Source organism: Caretta caretta, chromosome 8 (genome assembly GCF_965140235.1).
Source record: "Caretta caretta isolate rCarCar2 chromosome 8, rCarCar1.hap1, whole genome shotgun sequence".
Classification (NCBI taxonomy): domain Eukaryota; kingdom Metazoa; phylum Chordata; order Testudines; family Cheloniidae; genus Caretta; species Caretta caretta.
Window position 1 is genome coordinate 35298510 of NC_134213.1, and position 18431 is coordinate 35316940.

Here is an 18431-nt window from a genome sequence, read left to right on the forward strand (position 1 = left end):
TGCCCTCCCCTTTTCACAGACTCTTTGCTTGACAGGACAAAACAAGCTGGGAGGTGGTATGCATTCCAGCCTTCATGCATGCAGCCCCTTGAAACAGCGATCTTCACAAATAAAAACTAGGCTGTGTGGGTAATTTTTGTAATGCTGACTAGTGGAAGTTTTGTCTTTCAAAGCGAGAGAGTGGGTTTCTCCTGGACAGCATCCGACCAATACAGAGTAAGCAAAAACCAAAATAAAATGATTGTTACCTGGCACAGGGCCCGATCCTGATCCACTTAGTGCTGAGCACATATAACTCTGGTGGCTGGTGAACAGCACCTCCCAGGATCAGGCCCAGCATTAGAATAGTTTGTTCTGTGCATCAAGAAACAGATCAGCAGTTATGGATGAGAGGCTGCTAGGCTAAATCCTGGTCCCTTTGAAATCAATAGCAAAATTCCCATTGACTTCACGAGCACCAGGATGGTCAGGGCTGGTTACATTTAATTAGTCTGGCTATTGCATTCTTCATTCTCATTAGAAACCAATGAGATGAACCAGAAGTGATGTGCCCCGTGCTGTCTTCTTGGTGCACTGTTACCTCTGATTTGCTTTGGAAGCCCAAACATCTGGACAAGGGGAGCAAAGTGTAACCAGCAGGGTCAGGCAGTGGGTCTCTCTCTCCTTTTCCACCACATCTTGGGGACTGGTGTAGGCTTGACTTGTTTTCAAGTATGAATGGTCAGAAATAAATACGCAGTACACATTCATTGAGGGGAAACCCACCATTTTAACCCTCCGTGTGCTGCAGGTTCATTTGGGTGAGGGTCTCACATCCGGAACAAGGGCCCTTTCTCCGGCATGGAAGGACTGAAACTTGCAGCTGGGGAGAACAAAGACTGATTAGGGCTAGGACTTGAATTCATCCCAGTAGGAATATAATATAAACTCTCCATGTAGTTGCAGTCGGTGGCTTGAGTAGCTGGTGGAGCTTCGCCTTTTGGACCAGGGCTGAAGATTTCAGTAACATTTGTATTTTCTTGACCAGGCTGTTGGTTTGGCAGATCGGGGTGGACGGATGGCACAGCCACAGGAGGAGGAGGAAACCCTGGGAATCCCGGATATGGTATGTAGGGCGGTCCATAAACCCCTGGATTCATGACCAGTGGGTTGAAAGGAGTTGGGTAAAGCCTACTATGTGATGCCAAGGGGACTGGTGGTATCAACACTTCAAGGTACTGGCCTGTCTCTGGGTCATAGAGCATTTTCAGCTGCGGCTGTCTGGGAGATTCCATGTAGTAGCACTTCCCGCTGTCTGGATCAACGAGCATTTTCCTGTGAGCCTGGGGCTGGGGAGCAAAAGACCTGGTGGGGCTAGGGGCACTTCTGCTGCCCGGTGAAATGCCATTGTTCCTCCTCAGGAAATTGGGTGAGTCGTTGACTCTGCAGTGGGGCTGGACATGGCTTGGCTGGTCATGCACGGCGTGGTCCGCGGCTGTCTTGCCCTCTGGTGCTTTCGGCTGAGGAGACTCATTGCTCATTGTGCTCATGGGTGCTTCCCTGCCTGGCTGGAAGGACACGTTGGAACTGACCAAAGTGTGGTGTGGATGGGAGGGCACCAAGGGCTTAGGAGCTGCTTCGGGTTTCTGGGCTTTCACAGGAATCGTTAAATAGTTGGCATTCTCAGCATGGGTGGCTGTGAAATATTGCTCGTTTCCTGCCTGCTGTGTGTTCAAGTGATCCCAATTCTCCCTCTGATCTTGGAGCTTTCCAGCTGGGGGTGATGGTGCAGCAGAAGGAACTCCTGGTAGTCTGGTTCCTTTGCTGTATTCCTTTGATCTCAAGGGGGTATTGGAATTGGCACACTCTGGAGACATGCGGGTTGCTGGCACAAACACTTGGCTATCCAACGGCCTGGGGGCATCAAACACTTTGTTCTGGGCCTTCTGCTGATGCGAACTGTTAGCAGACTGATTGTTTGCTGGCGTGTTTGTGTGGGATGTTTGGGTACTTGTCACTGTTGACTTTATGGGCTGTAGATGTCTGTAGCCTTCCTTGGTCGGTTCGGAGACCTTGTTTTCTTCTTTTGGACTGACAGAATAGTCTTGACTGTTGCTAGGTGTCAATGAGATGATCTCAGTGGATAAATGCTTCTGAAATGGCCACTTAGACTCCTTGTGACCTGGCCTGGCAGTGTTGTGATTGATGTCAGTGTGGTTCTTGGTGTCCTTAGGAGAGGCTGAAGATGGAAACAGAACAGCTTCACTTTTTTCTAGTGAGTTGCAATTAGCTTGTGTCAATGAGTCTTTCGTAGCCCTTCCATTCGAAGCGGAGTAAGTTGGAGCAGGGAAGTGGTCAGCTTGTGTTCTATGTGGATGCTTGGAAAGAGAACTGTTGACCTTGATATTAAGCTGGGATTCCATCTGAGGTGCTTTCCTCGTGGCTTTGGAAGATGGTGTTACATTTAGCTCACTCCTCTCATAATGCACTTGTTTATTTTCAGGCTTTAGTTGGGGTTCTTCATTCCCAGCTACAACCTTCTTCTTGGACTGAATTTGAGTGATGTGCATTGAAGATTCACTCACTGCAGTGCATTTGCTTTCAGTAAGACTGGCAGGTCCATCCACGTGGGGCTTAGTGATGAGGTTTAAAGTGGCACTGTGTTGCAGGTCACTCGCTCTCTGATCTGGTATGGAAACCGCTGACACATCTAAGTTCAGCGGCTGCTCCTGGTTTTTTCCATGTGAATGGGTCTTTGTTTGCACATCATCTTTGCGACACACCGAGGTACAGTGTATAAACAGAGGGGAGGTTGCAGTGGACTCCTTTGTTGATAGGCTTACACTATCCCCACTGTTGGTTTCTTGGTCTATATTGAAGCTGTCTGAAGATTTAAAGCACAAGCTATAGGTGTTCTTAACTAACTTTCTGACATCCCTGGGCTGATGTATCCGCCCCTTCCCTTTATTCTCTGTCTTCTTGGCTTTCTGAGTGCATGATGCTTCAGGGGGTCTGCTTTTCTCATCATTGCGTGATCTGCAGGAAGTGGGCAAAATGAGAGCAGAATGCTTGGTGCTCTGCACTGCTGCTGGCCTCTTCTCCTCAGCACCTCCCTCCGGAGTCAGCTGCCTGGAGACATTCAGTATCTTCTGTTGCTGCTCGGGTTTGCTATGTGGGATCAGTTTCATCTCCTGCGTTGTGGACGTGAAGATGTTCCTGGCTGGATCCCTGGGCACCACGAAGCTTTTTGGCTTGAAAGGGACCTTCTCCTCTTTCCGTGACACGTGTTCGTTCTTGCTGATAGCTCGCTGCTTCAAACTGGGCCATGGCTTTTGTGCTTTGGAAAACGTCGGGGTGACACCCAAGCCTTTCACCTCAGCCTGCTTGGATTCAAACAGGGCACGAGCTCTCCAGTATTCTTTCCTCTCTCTGGCAACCTGCTTCCTGCTGTCACCTGAATCCCCGTTCATATCATCTGCCAAGATGGGGAGTGGCTTGGACTGGGTGGCTTCTTGAGACTTCAGTCTTTCATTCAGCTCATTGAATGTCTTTTTCAGCTTGCAGACATTTTCCCTTTGCTGCTCGTTCAGCACTACCCCTTTGGTAGGCCGCAAGGCATCTGTACTTTCTTGGCTCATTGACTCAGACCTTTCACTCATTGAATGACTCTGCAGATCTTCAGCTGAACAGCTGCAGTCGGACTTGGACAGAGAACTTGACTTCCCTTCCGTGAAATCCCCCACAAGGTCCGTACTTACGGAGGATGGTACAGAAGAAGTCAAGCTGCCCTGCATCGATTTCTGCTCCATTCTGATCCTCTGTTCATACTGCATTTTCTTGGCCAGCACATTTTTCACCAGGCAGGAGGCCATCCTGGTTTTGCTGTACGAGTCGTCTAATGACGCTGTTCTCATAAACTGTTTGTAGTTTATCCTGAATTCATCGCTGATGGTCCTGCCCTTCAGGCAGGGGTTATTCCTGGGTGCTGCAAAGGGCTGATGAGCAGTGCAGTCCCCTGCTCTGAGGAAACTCATCTGATTCCTGTCTCTCTGCTTTAGCTGGATCTGCCTCTTGGGCACGGTCCTCTTTTTGGAGTGGCCCTTTTTGCCGTCGGCACTTTCCAAAGCCACATCAACACACTTGAGCGGGTCCTTCCCGAATGAGTAACTGGGCGGATCTTTTTCTGGAACTTGGCTGCCAGCAGGGAATTGTCTGCTGCCCTTTGCCTGGCTGACCACCTCTGCTTTTCTCAGCTCATTACGTGTTGACCACCTGTTCATTCCATTACTGTCTTCTGACAAGGAATTGGACAAGCTAGATGATGTCCTGTTACTAGAACTATACATATGTAGGGAACCACCGTGAGGGCACGAGAGGCTCCGGAACGACAGAGCAGTGAGCTTCTGAACTTCATTATCAGCCTCTTCGGAGTCGCTCCCAGCGCTGGAGTTCTCAGCGCAATACTGGGGGTAGGAGGCCTTGCTAATCACAGGAGCTCTGCTGCCCTTCGTATTGCGCGCTTTGAGGAACATCTCCCTGGGTTTCGGTGCATTGAATCGTAAAGGTGGATCCAAATATTTAGACCCACCGCCTCCAGGCTGCAGCTCTCTTGTGGCTAGACCCATCCTGCTGCTGTACCCTGGAGCAGAGCTATTCTTAGCAGGGCCTGTGATTGACATCTGAACCTGTTGCTTCTCCTTGGCACTGAGGTAGCCTCTGTATCTGCAAACTTGATTGCTTGTGGCACACTCCCTGCCTGCCTGGGGGCTCAAGGTCCTCTCAGCTGTGGCTGTTAAACTCCCCCCTGAAGCCCGGCTTCTATTTAAAGCTGAATGAACTACGGCTGCAGAGGCAGCAGCACAAATATCACCAGCATCTTTGCTGTTCTTATCAGGCAGCTCCCATGTGGCTTTGTCAAAATCGCTTAGCGTCCCATGTAGTTGCCCCGCTGTGTCCTCAGAAGCGCTTGGCCAGAACCCTTTCACGCCAGCCGGGCTCCGTTCAGGAAGGCTCACCGGTGCAGTTTTGTTCTTGCAATGCAGGTCGCTTTCATCATCTGGGTCACCATCAGGCGGCTGGGTTAACAGAGCGTCCCCTTCGTCTTCCAGAGACTCCGTGCAGTCCTTAAAACTCTCAGCCCCCTCTGAGCACAGAGCAGTGTGGTAAGAGGAGACAGAGGAGTCCGATGTGTCCTTTAGGGGGTCTCCTGGGGACTGGCTAGGTGTGTGGCTGTTCTTTTCTGAAGCAGCTTCTTTGCATTCAGAGTCACTGAAGGTCCCCTCCCCACTTAATCCATCAGGCTCAGGGGGCTGCCCCGGCCTAGAGAACTGGACAGTATTTCTTTTCACTGCAGGGATCATTTTTTATTCCCTGCAGCACATGCTAGGTTCAGAGGAGTCCATTTGAAAATGCAACTCAGGCACCTCTTTATATTTGTTGGAGCTGGTGCTATTTCCCCTGGGACTTGAGAACCTGATCTTCTCCGGGGGCGCATTTTCCATCCCCACCGTTTGATATGGTCATAATAAAGAGCAAAACCTGTTATAGGTTGCCAGCCTAGGAAAGGAGAAACAAACAGATATCATATGCTAGCAGCACAACTGACAATAACTGCCCAGAGCCAAGGTATCAGTGATTTATTTTTGTTTTCAAGCAAGGCAACAGAATGAAAAGTTCAGCTCAACAGTATGTATTCAGGAAGCCGTTCCGAAATGCAGCCAGCTATACACTATGCTCTGAGAAACAGCTGTGAGATGCAGTCCTAACAAAATACCCGCATGGTTCTCATGCACGGACTGCTCAGCTGGAGAGGTGCTGTGAGAGGCAGCACCCTTTCCATAATCTAACAGGTCTCTGCCTAGATTGCCCCTTTCATGTACGGCGATTTAGTAGCCGCTCTCCCAAAAAATGGCCAGGATGATGAGAACAATACTAAACATCCATGAATAAATCAGAGATAAAGATCATAATATTATAGAAATGCAGGGCTTGAAGGGACTTTGAGAGGTCTTCTGGGCCAGCCCCCTGCACTGAGGCAGGACCCAGTAAAGCTAGACCATCCTTGACAGATGTTTGTCCAACCTGTTCTTAAAGACCTCCAGTGATGGGGATTCGCAACCTCCCTTGGAAGCCTATTCCAGAGCTACACTAGCCTTCTGGTTAGTTTTTCCTAATATCTAACCTAAATCTCCCCTGCTGCAGATCAAGCCCATTACTTCTTGTCCTACCTTCAGTGGACATGGAGAACCATTGATCACCGTCCTCTTTAGAACAGCCCGTAGCATATCTGAAGACTGTTATCTGGTCATCCCCTCTCTCAGTCTTCGTTTCTCAAGACTGAACACGCCCAGGTTTTTTGTGTTACAAACAAGCATTCACAAAAAAGTTCCCTTTATTATGAGTATTAGATACTCAGGTCCAAGCGGTTTGGATGCCCAATTCCCATTAAAATTAACAAGAACCAGGCATCTCTCAACCCCCCTAGACTGTTCGGAAAGTCTTAGCCTCAAAATTCATTCTGTAACAACACAAGCCCCTTAAAGCTGGATCATTTCCAGCTGTACTTTTCACGTAAATTATTAAAATGTTTTATTAGTGAAAAAATCCGAGCCCTGTTGGGCAGCTCTTGTGCCGTGTAATATCACTGCAGGGTGAAATTTTCCAAAGCACCTAAGTGACTTAGATTCATACCCAGATTTTAAAACCAGAAGGGACCGTTGTGATCACCTCATCTGACCTCCTGCAAAACACAGGCCATAGAACTTCCCAGAATTAATTACTTTTCAAATCCAGTAGCTGTGGCTGATCTAGAGCATATTTTGAAGTATTGAGGGCTGTATGGGAATTTCAAGCTATCACTTTAAGACTGTGGAGGGCTTGTTAGTCCTGCTGGCAGGCTAGGGGGCTTGGTAAGGAAGCCTCAAAGTGTACATTCAGAGTCAGTCTGAAAAGGTCCAGTTTAAAGAAAGGTGGGGTGAGTTGTGCTTCTCGCTGCCTTACAGAGCAGCCTGTTTTCTCTCTCTTGGGATCATGGTACTCATTCTGGATTTTAAGACAGAAAGTAGTGGTATGTTGCAAGCTTCCAGCAAGAGTATGCATATTTTTTATCTAACTTCTCAGTATGTGTGTCATGAACATAACACACAGCTTTTAGAGAAATATCCAGTCTTGATTGAAAGATTTCTAGTGATGGAGAATCCACCACAACTCTCTCCAGAGGACTTAGGCACCTAGGTGCAGATTTTTAAAGGGGTTTAGGTGCCTAACTCCCATTGAGAATTAAGGGCCTAAAAACCTTTGAGGACCTGACTGTTAGGTGCCAAAGTGCAATTGACTTTTAATGAGATTTAGGCCTTGAAGTCACAAGGTGCTTTTGAAAAAACCTGAATGTAATTATAATACTAATGATGGTTAATCACAGATAAGCACTTTCATTAATCAACAGGCTGGGTTTCATTTTTTCCTTTCAAAAGAACTCCCAGTAGGGGAAAGACCCTCTCACAAGCAAGCAGTGCCATTAGCTTTTATCATTTTCCTCCAGGCAAATTGATTTTACTGGGCGTCAGCACCTTCACAGGCATGTCCTCCTCATGCTAATCTGTAGCCCCAGGGTTCCCCAGTGCATATTTATTTTGCTACTATCATTGTGGGATTGCACTCAAAACTGCAAAGACAGTGAAGAAAGCAATTGCAGTGTGAACGGTTGTTATTGATTAATAAGAATGTATTTATACAGCTCAGGATTATAGAGATCTGGCCTTGGCCTGCCAAACTTCACTCGGGCAAGTAGCGGTTGCTCATGCAGGCAGGCCCTTTGGAGTGACTGGATTGTGTGAAAGGATTATTTGTCTGAGGAGGGATTTTTTAGGCTCAAGCCAGAGGCAAAATTTACAGCAAGTAGAAACAGGCCCTGTGCTGGGAATGTGACAGATCCCTTTACAAACAGCAGTTCAGAACCAGCTTCTCAGGGAGGGCCTTGATGGCATTTTAAAATTACAGATGCTTGGCAAACTGGCCCCCCAGGATCACTGACTCAGTGTCTGGAGACAAAGAATGCAGCTATCGATTATATATGGAGGGAAGGTTTCATCTGGAAAGGAGATATTTACTCAACACCTCTGGATTAGCTCATACCCATGACCTCCCCTAGCTGCTCAGGCCCAGACCCTTCCTGGCCCTACAGGGTCTGGATTGAGGGCAGGGTCCAAGGAGATCCCGAGTGAGGGCCAGGTAGAATTATACTCCCTGAGTGCAGGCCTGAGCCCAAAGGGGTGGGGACACCTGGAGAAGAGGTGGTGCCAGGGCTCTGTCTCCCATCCCCCACTATTTTGTGTAGCAGTGGGCACACTGGCTGTGTGCAGGGGCATTCTTCTTACTTGAGGCAAAACGCCTCTCACTCCGCGCTTAGAAAAAACAACAATTATTTGTCATGGGAAATTTTGAAAATTTTTCATTACAATAGTTTTTTTTAAACGAGTGAAAGTTTTGTTGGGTTTCCAACAAAAAACGGGAACCCCCTGCCTCCCAAATGTGCGGTTTTTGATACACAATTTTCAATAAAACATGTTCAGTTTTCAAAAACAAACATGAGACAATCTCTACCAAAGCCCACAACATTTTCTACTGATATTTTTTTCAATTTCCAGGGTTCTCAATGAAAAACTGGCCAACTTTGAGCAAAATAATTTTTTTTAATGCAAAAATATTTTAATGAAACAATGTCCAGCTGCTCCAAAGGGAGCAGTGCCTGTCCCTTGCTGTGGATTTTGCTTACAAGCCACATCAAATCCTCCATTGTTCTGTGCTGCTTCCACTGAAGGCCGGGGGATAGTTTGCCATTGATTTCAAGGAGAGCAGCAGTAGGGTCATTAGTTCTATAGTCTGGAAAAACCCCCATTGTTTGCAGTGGGAACAGAATCGGGCCCTAGGAGAAGAGCATAGGCTCTGGCCCTTAGATAGCTCAGAACAGGATAAAAGTTGGACTCGAAGCCTCAGTCTGAACCCTACTGGGCGTTGAGGTAATTTGGATCAGATCCAGGGCTGAACCCTGCAGTTCAAACCCATCTCTAAACCGAAGGGTCACTTTGCATGGCATTTATTTCCCTTTCTCTAAGAGATGAAGGATAACAGAGCAGCTGCCTTTTTGCTGCCCAGGGCACCCTTGGCAATATTTACAAATGTAAGTATTATCACTACAGATCCTTTGGTTCCATCTTGCCCCCCCAACCAGTAATGGCCTGACAAAAAGCAGGCCTGAGACTCTCCCCAAACCACCCCCCTCCAAAAAAAAAAAAGAAAAAAAAAATAGCCGGGCAATAGATGTTTTGCAGCATGCAAGGGGCAACATATATAGATGCTTTTGGACCAAGCTCTCAAGTTGAGGGCCCTTGCAGACAACACCCTGCTTGGACCCCCCTCTTTTTTTATACATAGGGGGCTCCAGCTTATTTTGCCTAAGCACTGACAGAAGGAAATCCACAGTTAAAATCAGTTGCACCAGGATCATTTATTTAATGTGGCTTTTCTGCATCCCTCATTTCAGAGATGCCTCTCCCCCCCCCCGCCCCGCCCCTCCTCTGAGGACAAAACTATTCACAAGTGACTGCTAAATTAAGAAAGTTTAAATTACCTTTGGAAGTACTCAGGGTACTGTGGCAAGTAACCTGTGTTCTTGTGAGCATTTCACAGTTTCCAAATGCCAAAGGCTTTACCCAGCTCTCCGAACATCAGTGCCATAGTGAAATAAAGCTGAGACTGTTAAGGGTACATCTGACACTGACTTAGACAGTCATTTCACAGTGGAGGGATCCAACCACACCATTCCCAAAGTGGGTGCCAAACTTGTCTCAACGCCAAGAATGAATTCTGTCTCTGCAGAGCTTGAAACCAAATCTGCCTTTGGAGCTGACAGCTCCGAGCTCATCCATGTTTAGAAAAAGTTGTGTGAAGAAAGATCTTCTTGATTGGGTTCAAAGCACGTGGATCTGCATCTGAACATCAATGAGATGCAGAAGTGTCAGCTTCATAGCTATAAAATCAGATGCACTAGGCTGGTCTTACTGGAGATTATGGTCTGGGTTGTTGTTGGTTGTTAATATAGATCAGCAAAATAACAGCGGCAGGTGCTGATGCATCAGAGCTGTGCCAGGTTCAGAAGTAACTGAAGACTCCTGTTCAATTGGGTTCACATAGGGGACTAAATATAACCCTTAGCAATTAAAAAAAGATGTTACTAGAAATAACTCTCAGGGCAATTAACTCTTCTGCGTTCAGACAACCTGAAGACTGTTTGCTTTGCTTGATCACCTGGTTATTTTAGCTGCAGCCTTTGGGGCCTGACCCTCCAGGGTGCTGAAGTCTAGGGGAGTTGCCGGAGGTCATCAATTTGCAGCAGAATCAGGGCTACATACTCCTCAAACTCTTACTGGAGGAGTTGCCTCCTGCAGTCAATTCCTTCACCAGAGACATGCCTGGAGCCCGACAGACATGCTAGCTGCAGTGAACTGTATTGTATGTTTGTAGGAAGGGATTTTCAGACATCTGAGCAATTTGGGTTTGAAAATCCCTCTTGTGAAGCATATGTTTGGGGCACCTGGGTCCTTATGGGTATGTCCTGTAGATTTTAACAAGGAATTAAGAAGTTTCTATAGAAAGGACTCTCAAACCTACAGAGCTTAATAGCGAATAAGGTCCTTTCCATAGTTTTTTTAAACTGTCCTGTAGAATTCTGTAGCGGGGATAGAATTCCCTATTAAAGTCTATAGGATGGTATGACAAGCACTATAGAAAGTTGATTTTCCTCTGTGAAACTCTGCAGGAGATGTCCAGAAAGGACAATATGCTAAAGCAACCAGATCGTTATTGACAGTTCTTTTGGTATTTTTCACCCAATCATTATTTTACATCCAAATAGTTGTATTATTTTTTGAGACTAGAGAAACAAATCCTGCAGGAGCTCAATGCACTGAAGGCCTGCCGTGGGTTGGGCCTATGATGCATAATGACAGTGGGTTAATAAAGCTAAATCACAGAGCAGCATTACTATGCCCTTGTCTTACTCAGCCTAGCACAGGAGTAAGACACCTCATGGCTTTGCTCAGCCTACCTGGAGCTTGGGTCCAGGGTTTCTGAGACTATGGGGATGAGGGCCGTGTAAGCACACGACAGACAGATTGATTAAGCCTGGTGTGGTACGGAGCCCTTACCCTCTGCAATCCTCATGGGTGAGGAAGTGTGAGAGGAGAAGCAGAGCCAAAGCTCCCAACCACTCCCCCCAGAGTGGCTGGTCAGACATAATGGGGGAGTAAGCTGCAGCCTGAGGAACCAGGAAGGGAATTGTGCCTCTGAGGGATGTCTCTGCAGCATAGGACCTCCCTTGGATGCTCCAGGGGGTGCGGTGTGGTGTCATTTATAAATCTCGCCTTGCTCAGGTCTCAGTCTGAAGGTACAATCTAGCCCACAGTAAACCTGCCATAAATAATAAACACCTATTCTGACTGGCCATCAGTCTCCACTCACAAAACAGCCTGGCATATGAGCTGCTGGAATCCTTCTGGCTTTGGAGGACACAAGTCTATGAGAGTGTGGTGAGCCCATATGACCATCTAGCTTTATCAAAAACCTGCAGAGGCTCTAACCATGGGAGTGCCAGAGTGAGATGTGTAAACCCAGGCTCCAGATGGCAGCCACTTTGAACGCCCCAAACTCACAAAGCCCTTGCTCAGGGAAACAGAGGAAGCGCCTAAGCAGAAGGCATATGAAAGGCCCATAAACCACCAGAGGCTGTGCCACACAAGGATGCATGTACAACTAAATGAGTTGGTCGCAGGATCTGTCCATGCAGTTTGGCCCTTTAAAGATCTCGACTATTCTGGGGCAGCCTGGGGCAGCCAGCTAAGCATAAGACAAAGAGAGCCATGCTGGAGTTGAAATAAGAGACAAGCTTGGAGGAAAACCACAGGCCTAAATCCTGTTGATCTCTGCTGCATCCTAGTAAAGAAGACACCTTAAAAAGGCAGCTCTGAGACTGAGTGCCCTGCACACCCATTTCCTTGGGTTTCTTTCAGAGCCAATTAACAAGGTGTCACGCCCGTTCTAGGATCTCAAAGCCCCTTGCAAACATCCAGTAATCTTTGAGAAGGAGGCCAGGCCGGCATCAGTAAGACCCCATCCCTAGAGCAAGCCCGAATGCACCTCAGCACAGGCAGAAAGGCCCATCTGTGCCCTCAGGCTGGGCCGGAGCGGGAGTCTGGCGCCTGCTGAGTCACTGTTGGGCCGAGTACTCGGGGCTTGACGTGGTGCCAAGGAAGCTGTGCTGTGTAAAAACCGATGCCTGTGCCACTAGAGGCTGCAATGGACACAGCTGATACCAACTAAACAAGCACATAAAGAAGTGGGCCTGACCCTGCTACAAGTTGCCCGGGCTTCACTGCGGCGCTGCCAGCACCTGAGCGCTCAGGTGCACACACCTCCGTGCACGGTCAGGGACTATGGTTTTCGCAGCTGCAGGAAATGCAGCACAGAGTGCGTGAGTGACTCGCCCAGGCTTGCACAGCGAGTCTGGGGCAGAGCTGAGCACAGCCCAGGAGTCCTAGTGTCCAGTCCTCTGCCCTAACCACTCGATGACACAGGCAGCAAGGAGTTGTGGCGCTAGCCTGCAGGCCTTCTGGGCATGCCAGGTAGGGCTGGTGGGCAAATGCTTCCCTCAGTCACACTGATGGAAATGTGGCATACAGTGTCCCATAGGCATTGCCAGCATGGACCAGACCCACAGTCCAGCCACTCCACCGCCAGCAGCAGAGGAAGGTGCAAGAATCCCCCTCGTGGAAAATTACCGAATAACCTGCCCCTGGGGCAAGTTTTCCCCAACCATTAGTGCCTGGCTCATATGCTGAAGTCTGGGGCTGAGAGCCTTCCAGCAATGCTTTATGCTATTGTGTGTACCTGTGAATGTCCCCCACCAAATGACCAGAGAGCGTAACTCTGACAACTAAGGGATGCTGCTGGGGGTGGGGCGGGGAGAGGGTCTGGCCTCCGGAAGGTCCAGTCACTGACGAGAGGAGGCAATCAGTTCTGGTCAGCGCTGGAATGTCACTGAGGGAGCCGTATACCTACCGTGTTGTTCAACGTGTATTACACACAAAGAACTTTGACACTGCAGCCTCCTGCCCTTAGCAATTAGGAAGTAACCCAAGTCTGACCCCGTCTGCTCCTGGCCCCTCCCGCCTACCCTTGTCCCAGTCCCAGTCTTCTTCCCAGCCCCCTCAGTTTGTTGTCCTAGTCCCAGTCTCCCCTTCACCCCTTCCCCCTTGGCTCTGTGTCCCACTCCCAGATACCCTCTGCCTCAGCCCAACTTCCCAATTCGAGACCCCACCTCAGCTCCATAGCCCGGGCCCCCATCCTACCTCCTTCAGCTCCTTTTCCCAGCCACTCCCCTGGCTCTTTGTCCCAGTCTCCTCCCATCCCTCTGGCCCCTTGCCCCAGTCTCCCCACCCTTCTTCTCCTTTCTGCCTGGGCACCAGCCAGGGGCATAGACACCAAGGAGACAGGCTTCCAACTCTCACTTCTAGTGCCCAGCCTGGAGCAGCCAGCCGCTGTCATTACAGGGAAAGTCCTGAGTCCTGTAGCCCTGGGCTGGGACATGCTCTGTCACTCTGTGGGCTTGGCACACGAGCAGCCTGGTCACATGCAGGGACTGAGTGTGCTGGAGCACGCTGAATTCCCCAAACATTCTGTCCCCACTGAGTGTGCTGGAGCACGCTCAGTGGGGACAGAATGTTTGGGGAATTTAGCTGCCAAACTCAACCACACCCAAATGGGCTATTTAAATGTAAGAAGAATCATATGACTGCCCAGCAGCCTTGCAGCTGTGGCCTTCGGGGTGACCGAGCCCTTGTCAATCTGTGTTACCTTGAGCTCATCAGACAGTGCCATTGTGAAGTAGTCTCTTGTTCAGCACAAAAGGTGATTTCATGTCACCATCATTGGGGTGGGGAGAGCTAGGAACCCAAAAGTGCTACTGAATGTGATCTTTTATAAACAGCCCTAGAAGAGTTAAGGGCAGAGGCAGCATGGCTCTCACAAGCTTTCAAGGTGGATTCATTGCTTTGTTCAATTCCCGTTTGCCTCTCCAGGATGAATAACATCACGCACAGAGTGCAGAGGAAGAATGAAAGTGGGAGTGGGACATATTTGGGCTTGGGACATACAGCCTGTTACACCAAAAAGGCCCCAGCTGGCTCAGCGCTCAAGCCTTGATCCCCAGCATTTGATTTCTGAACTCAGTGCCAGAAAAAGGGAGAGCATTTTAGAATCTGGCCCTTTTCATCACAAGCCGCTTTTATTCAGCGCTCATGCTGGTATGGTGACCAGACAGCAAGTGTGAAAAATCGGGACAGGGTGTGGAGGGTAATAGGAGCCTATATAAGAAAAAGACCCAAAAATCAGAACTGTCCCTATAAAATCGGGACATCTGGTCACCCTACATGCTGGAGGAATGCAAAATACTTGTCCATAAAGATCTCTCTGTTGCCCCGTCCTTGCTGTGTTAGCAGGACAGACCGTCTGTAACTGGGTCAGGTACTTCTTCGGTAATTATATGTGTGAGCTCATCGCAGCTGGCCATCTGTGAGCGCCTGCTTATGTATTAAATAGTCATCAATGTTCCTTTCTCTGGGGCGTTTCAGCAAAGGCTCTCATGACATGTTACAGACATTAATGAAGAAATCCTCACAGTGCTCCAGGAGGTAAGGCAGGGACAGGCCCCTCTGAACAGAATCTCCTCTGGAGTGGATGTGGTAGCTGTTAACAGCATCTACAACACCACAAAGCCATTTTAGGAATAGTGAGCCAGAACCTCGGCTACTGCATTGCTCCCTTGATGTCCGTGGGGCTACACAGTTGGAGATTTGGCCCCATCTCCAAATGAAAGTGCAAGACTTCAGGTAGCAGATGGGAATTAACCAAGTGGAAATCTGGCCAGGACACTGTTTGTACAGACCCCATATCACATAAGCATGTGCTTAAGACCTAAGGCCCAGATCCTCAAAGGTACTGAGGAGCCCAAAGACCTTTCAGCATGTGGGGGCTATATCCTTTTCTGAACTGGGCCTTAAAGGGCTGGTCTATGTGGGATATTATTGTGCAGCAAGCTGGGGTGTGACTTCCAGTGCACCAGCTTGCCGTGCAGTAACATCCCGTCCAGACCCTGCTACAGAGCACTGAAAAGCCGGGAGTGCGGCTACTACTTGTAAAGTGTTATAAGCCGAAGTCCACTCCAGGCCTTTCAGTGCATTCTAGCCATGCCCACACAGACTGTTACTCCTCAGCAAGCTAGTGTGCCATAGCCTCACAACCTGGCTTGCTGCACAGTAACGTCTCATGCAGACAAGCCAGAGTGCCGCAGGATTGTAGTGAGCACAAGGGACCAGGCTTTGGGGTTTATATTTCTTCTGAAGGAAAGCAGCACAGTGCCCTCTACCCTCCTGCTGGTGCTTTCGTGACTAAGGGTACGTCCACACTACAAAGTAAGCCCATGCTTGAACCTGGGCTCAAGCCTAACCCCCCTCGAGTCTACACTGCAATTGCACTAACCAAGGGCTCAGACCCAGGGTCCCAGGACCCTGCAGGGCTGGAGGGTCCATGCTTGAGTTAAGCTGGGACCCAGGGTCCAAGCTCTATTGCTTTGAAGTGTAGACACTGCCCCGCTTGACTCACGTTCCAGGAGTCAGCTAGAAGTATCCCACAATTCCATGGGATAACTTCCTCAGTCCTCTCTAGGCAAACAATCTGAAATACATGCTGTTGATAACAGGAGCCTGTTTCCACCCTGTGAATGACAGCCACTCCAGTCAGCATTAACACTCTCCTGAGCACCAATCTCTCCTGAGCACCAATCTGCAAGCACACTACAGAGAGCCTCTGGGCTTTGCAATAGAGAGTGAAGGCCTCAAACCTTTTGCAAAGGGAGCTGCTTCAAACCACCTGTGATGCGCAGGGTGGGCAGTAACGTTTTCCCACAGTGCATCACTGTCCTAGGACTAGAATGACCATATTTTGGGGGGAGTGAGAACGCTAGGGACTCTGGGATATGGTTATTTTGACTCTGGTCTGCGCTCTGCAGTGTGGAGGCCAGAGCCCTAGGTTCGAGCACAGGTTTAAAATGTCTTAATGTAGGGTTAAAACACAATGTAGCTGCTCAAGCCCCGGGTTCGCTAATGTGGGTCAGCTGACTCGAATCCGCTAAGCCTGGGCTCATATTGCGGTGGAGACATAGCCTGAGGAAAGTGCTCTGTGCACTGACTCACATGCGTGGCCAAGCCTGTCTGCTGTGAACTCTGCAGAATGCCCTTTGCAGCAATGTGTGTTAGACAGGGCCCTCTGCACAGAGTCTGTCAGAGAAAGAGGGTGACATTATTGTGCTCTAGGTAGCCCAGGGTAATGCTGGAATAACACCACTGAAGTCACTTGTGTAAAGGAGGTAGCCCAGTGTGTTTATGTGAAATACAACCAGTGTGGCAAGGCTGTTTGAACATGCAAGACTCTCCCACTTCTGTGCTGCATGTGTGCAAAGGAACTCAGGCTCAGCCCCCTCAACAATGGAAAGCCCTCTCAGCTGTCCAGTGTTTGTTCTATTAGTTCTATTAGTATTTGCCTCACAGTCACAATATCGCTTCCATTAATTAGGGTTCAGAGCCTACTGGTTCCACCCCATGCGACAAACAGCTGAATTTGGTCCAGACCAGAAACAGTCGATTAGCCTCAGGATTTCTTTATAGGCTGAGCTCTGGCAGGACCTGCAGCGAAGCAGTTTAAGGTATGTCTACACTTGAGCAGCCGAACTACAGAGCTGTAGCTGTGCCCCGGTAGCGCCATAGCATAGACGCTTCCTACATGGACAGATGGGGTTTTTCTGTCAATATAATCTACTTCTCGGAGCGATGGTAGCTGTGTCGCTGGAAGAATTCTTCTCTCACCCTCCTACATCAACAGTGGGGGTTAGCTCACTCTAACTACATTGTACAAGGTACAACATTTTTCACAGCCTGAGCAATGTAGCTAGGTTGATCTAATTTTCACCTGTAGACCATTCCTTAAGGCTTATGCCATAGTCCTCTGTGAGATGGGATCAGCAAGGCAAGGCCATGGTATAACAACAAGCCTCCCTGTGTGGTTAGTCATGTGCTTATCCTAATGGGGCTAGAGTAGGAGGCAGGATGAGGGGGCACTGCCTTAAGAAAGTGCTTTGTCCCACGAGAACTCTGCCCTCGGATACGTGTGTAACCCCCATGGGGCTGGACCTTGCTCTCAGTGAGCCTAGCGCACAGCAGGGGAGTCACTACAGATTTACACAGGGGATACACTCAGATGCTGCTTCCTTAGTGTAAGATTCACACTTGCAACTGATGGCCAAACTGTGTCTCCCCTGGGGAATTGAGACTGCTCCGGAACCATCACCCTTGGGAAAAACGGAAGTAAAATGTCTACTTCCCTCAGCTTTACTTCCCTAAACCATGATCAACTGATCATGTTGCCAACTACCCGCTGCACACGACACATCCCTCAGGGGCTCTGCAGCCATCACCTACGGAGGACCCTGGGTTTCGTCTTACTTGAGCTACCAGGACTCCAGCGTAGCCCCATCTGGTACATCAGCAGCAGTCCCTTGACATCCAGAGTGTCCCACTATAGCTCAAGCTCAGACGGGGGCGGGGGGGGGGAGCTAACAAGCTCCCTGGCCATGAGTAGGGCAGTAGAGGGAAGAGGAAGGGAGGCATTTGTCCATGCGTGGAGAGTCTCAGTTTACTGGGTGTTTGCCATTCCCCTCCACACCCCATCTGCACACTCCAGGGGGGTGTCACTGTGTTCGGAGGCGGCACCTCCGGCTGTGACTGGCAGGAGAGCAGGCACCTGCAGGGTGGAGTTTGTCTTTTCCTTGTTCTGCTCTTCTCCCGCTTCACCCATCTCATCACCCCGCACGGCTGCTCCCTCTCTAGCTGACCCCTCTCAGTTCTTCTCCCCAACTTTCCGCCCCCATCCACCCCAAATCAAGCAATGCAGGGGCCCCTCTGGCTAGGCCACACCATTATCCCATGCAGCTTGCTGCTCCCTCTCAGCTGCTCCTTATGCAGCCCCCCTATCACCACAGGCTTCCATAGGGACTGCAGGGTCTAGGGCAGCCAAAAACACAAGGTTCAGGCAAGGGAGGGGAGTTTGGGGAGCTGGGTTTAACAGGGGTGAGAAGGAAACTGAGAGGGCTCCAGTGCAGCACAATGGAAAGTATGAGGGTGGCAGGGGACAAAGGCACAGCCACGGGAGGCAGGAGCTTAGGGAATGGAGGATGCAGGGCTCTGTGTGTCACCAGGCTTGAACGTGATGCAGAAGCGACTGGAAGGCCAGGGCGATGGCAGCAGGAGGCTGCCAGGAACTGTACTTCAGGAGGAGTATGGGGCAAG

The 18431-nt window shown here is 49.3% G+C and overlaps 1 protein-coding gene across 1 annotated transcript; it reads right to left on the bottom strand.

Annotated features, from left to right (window-relative positions):
• Positions 1-809: 809 nt before the first annotated feature.
• Positions 810-5339, bottom strand: PROB1 (proline rich basic protein 1). Its single transcript, XM_048862668.2, has one exon. The coding sequence runs from the start codon at positions 5337-5339 to the stop codon at positions 810-812; it is 4530 nt and encodes a 1509-aa protein (XP_048718625.2).
• Between the last annotated feature and the right edge of the window lie 13092 nt (positions 5340-18431).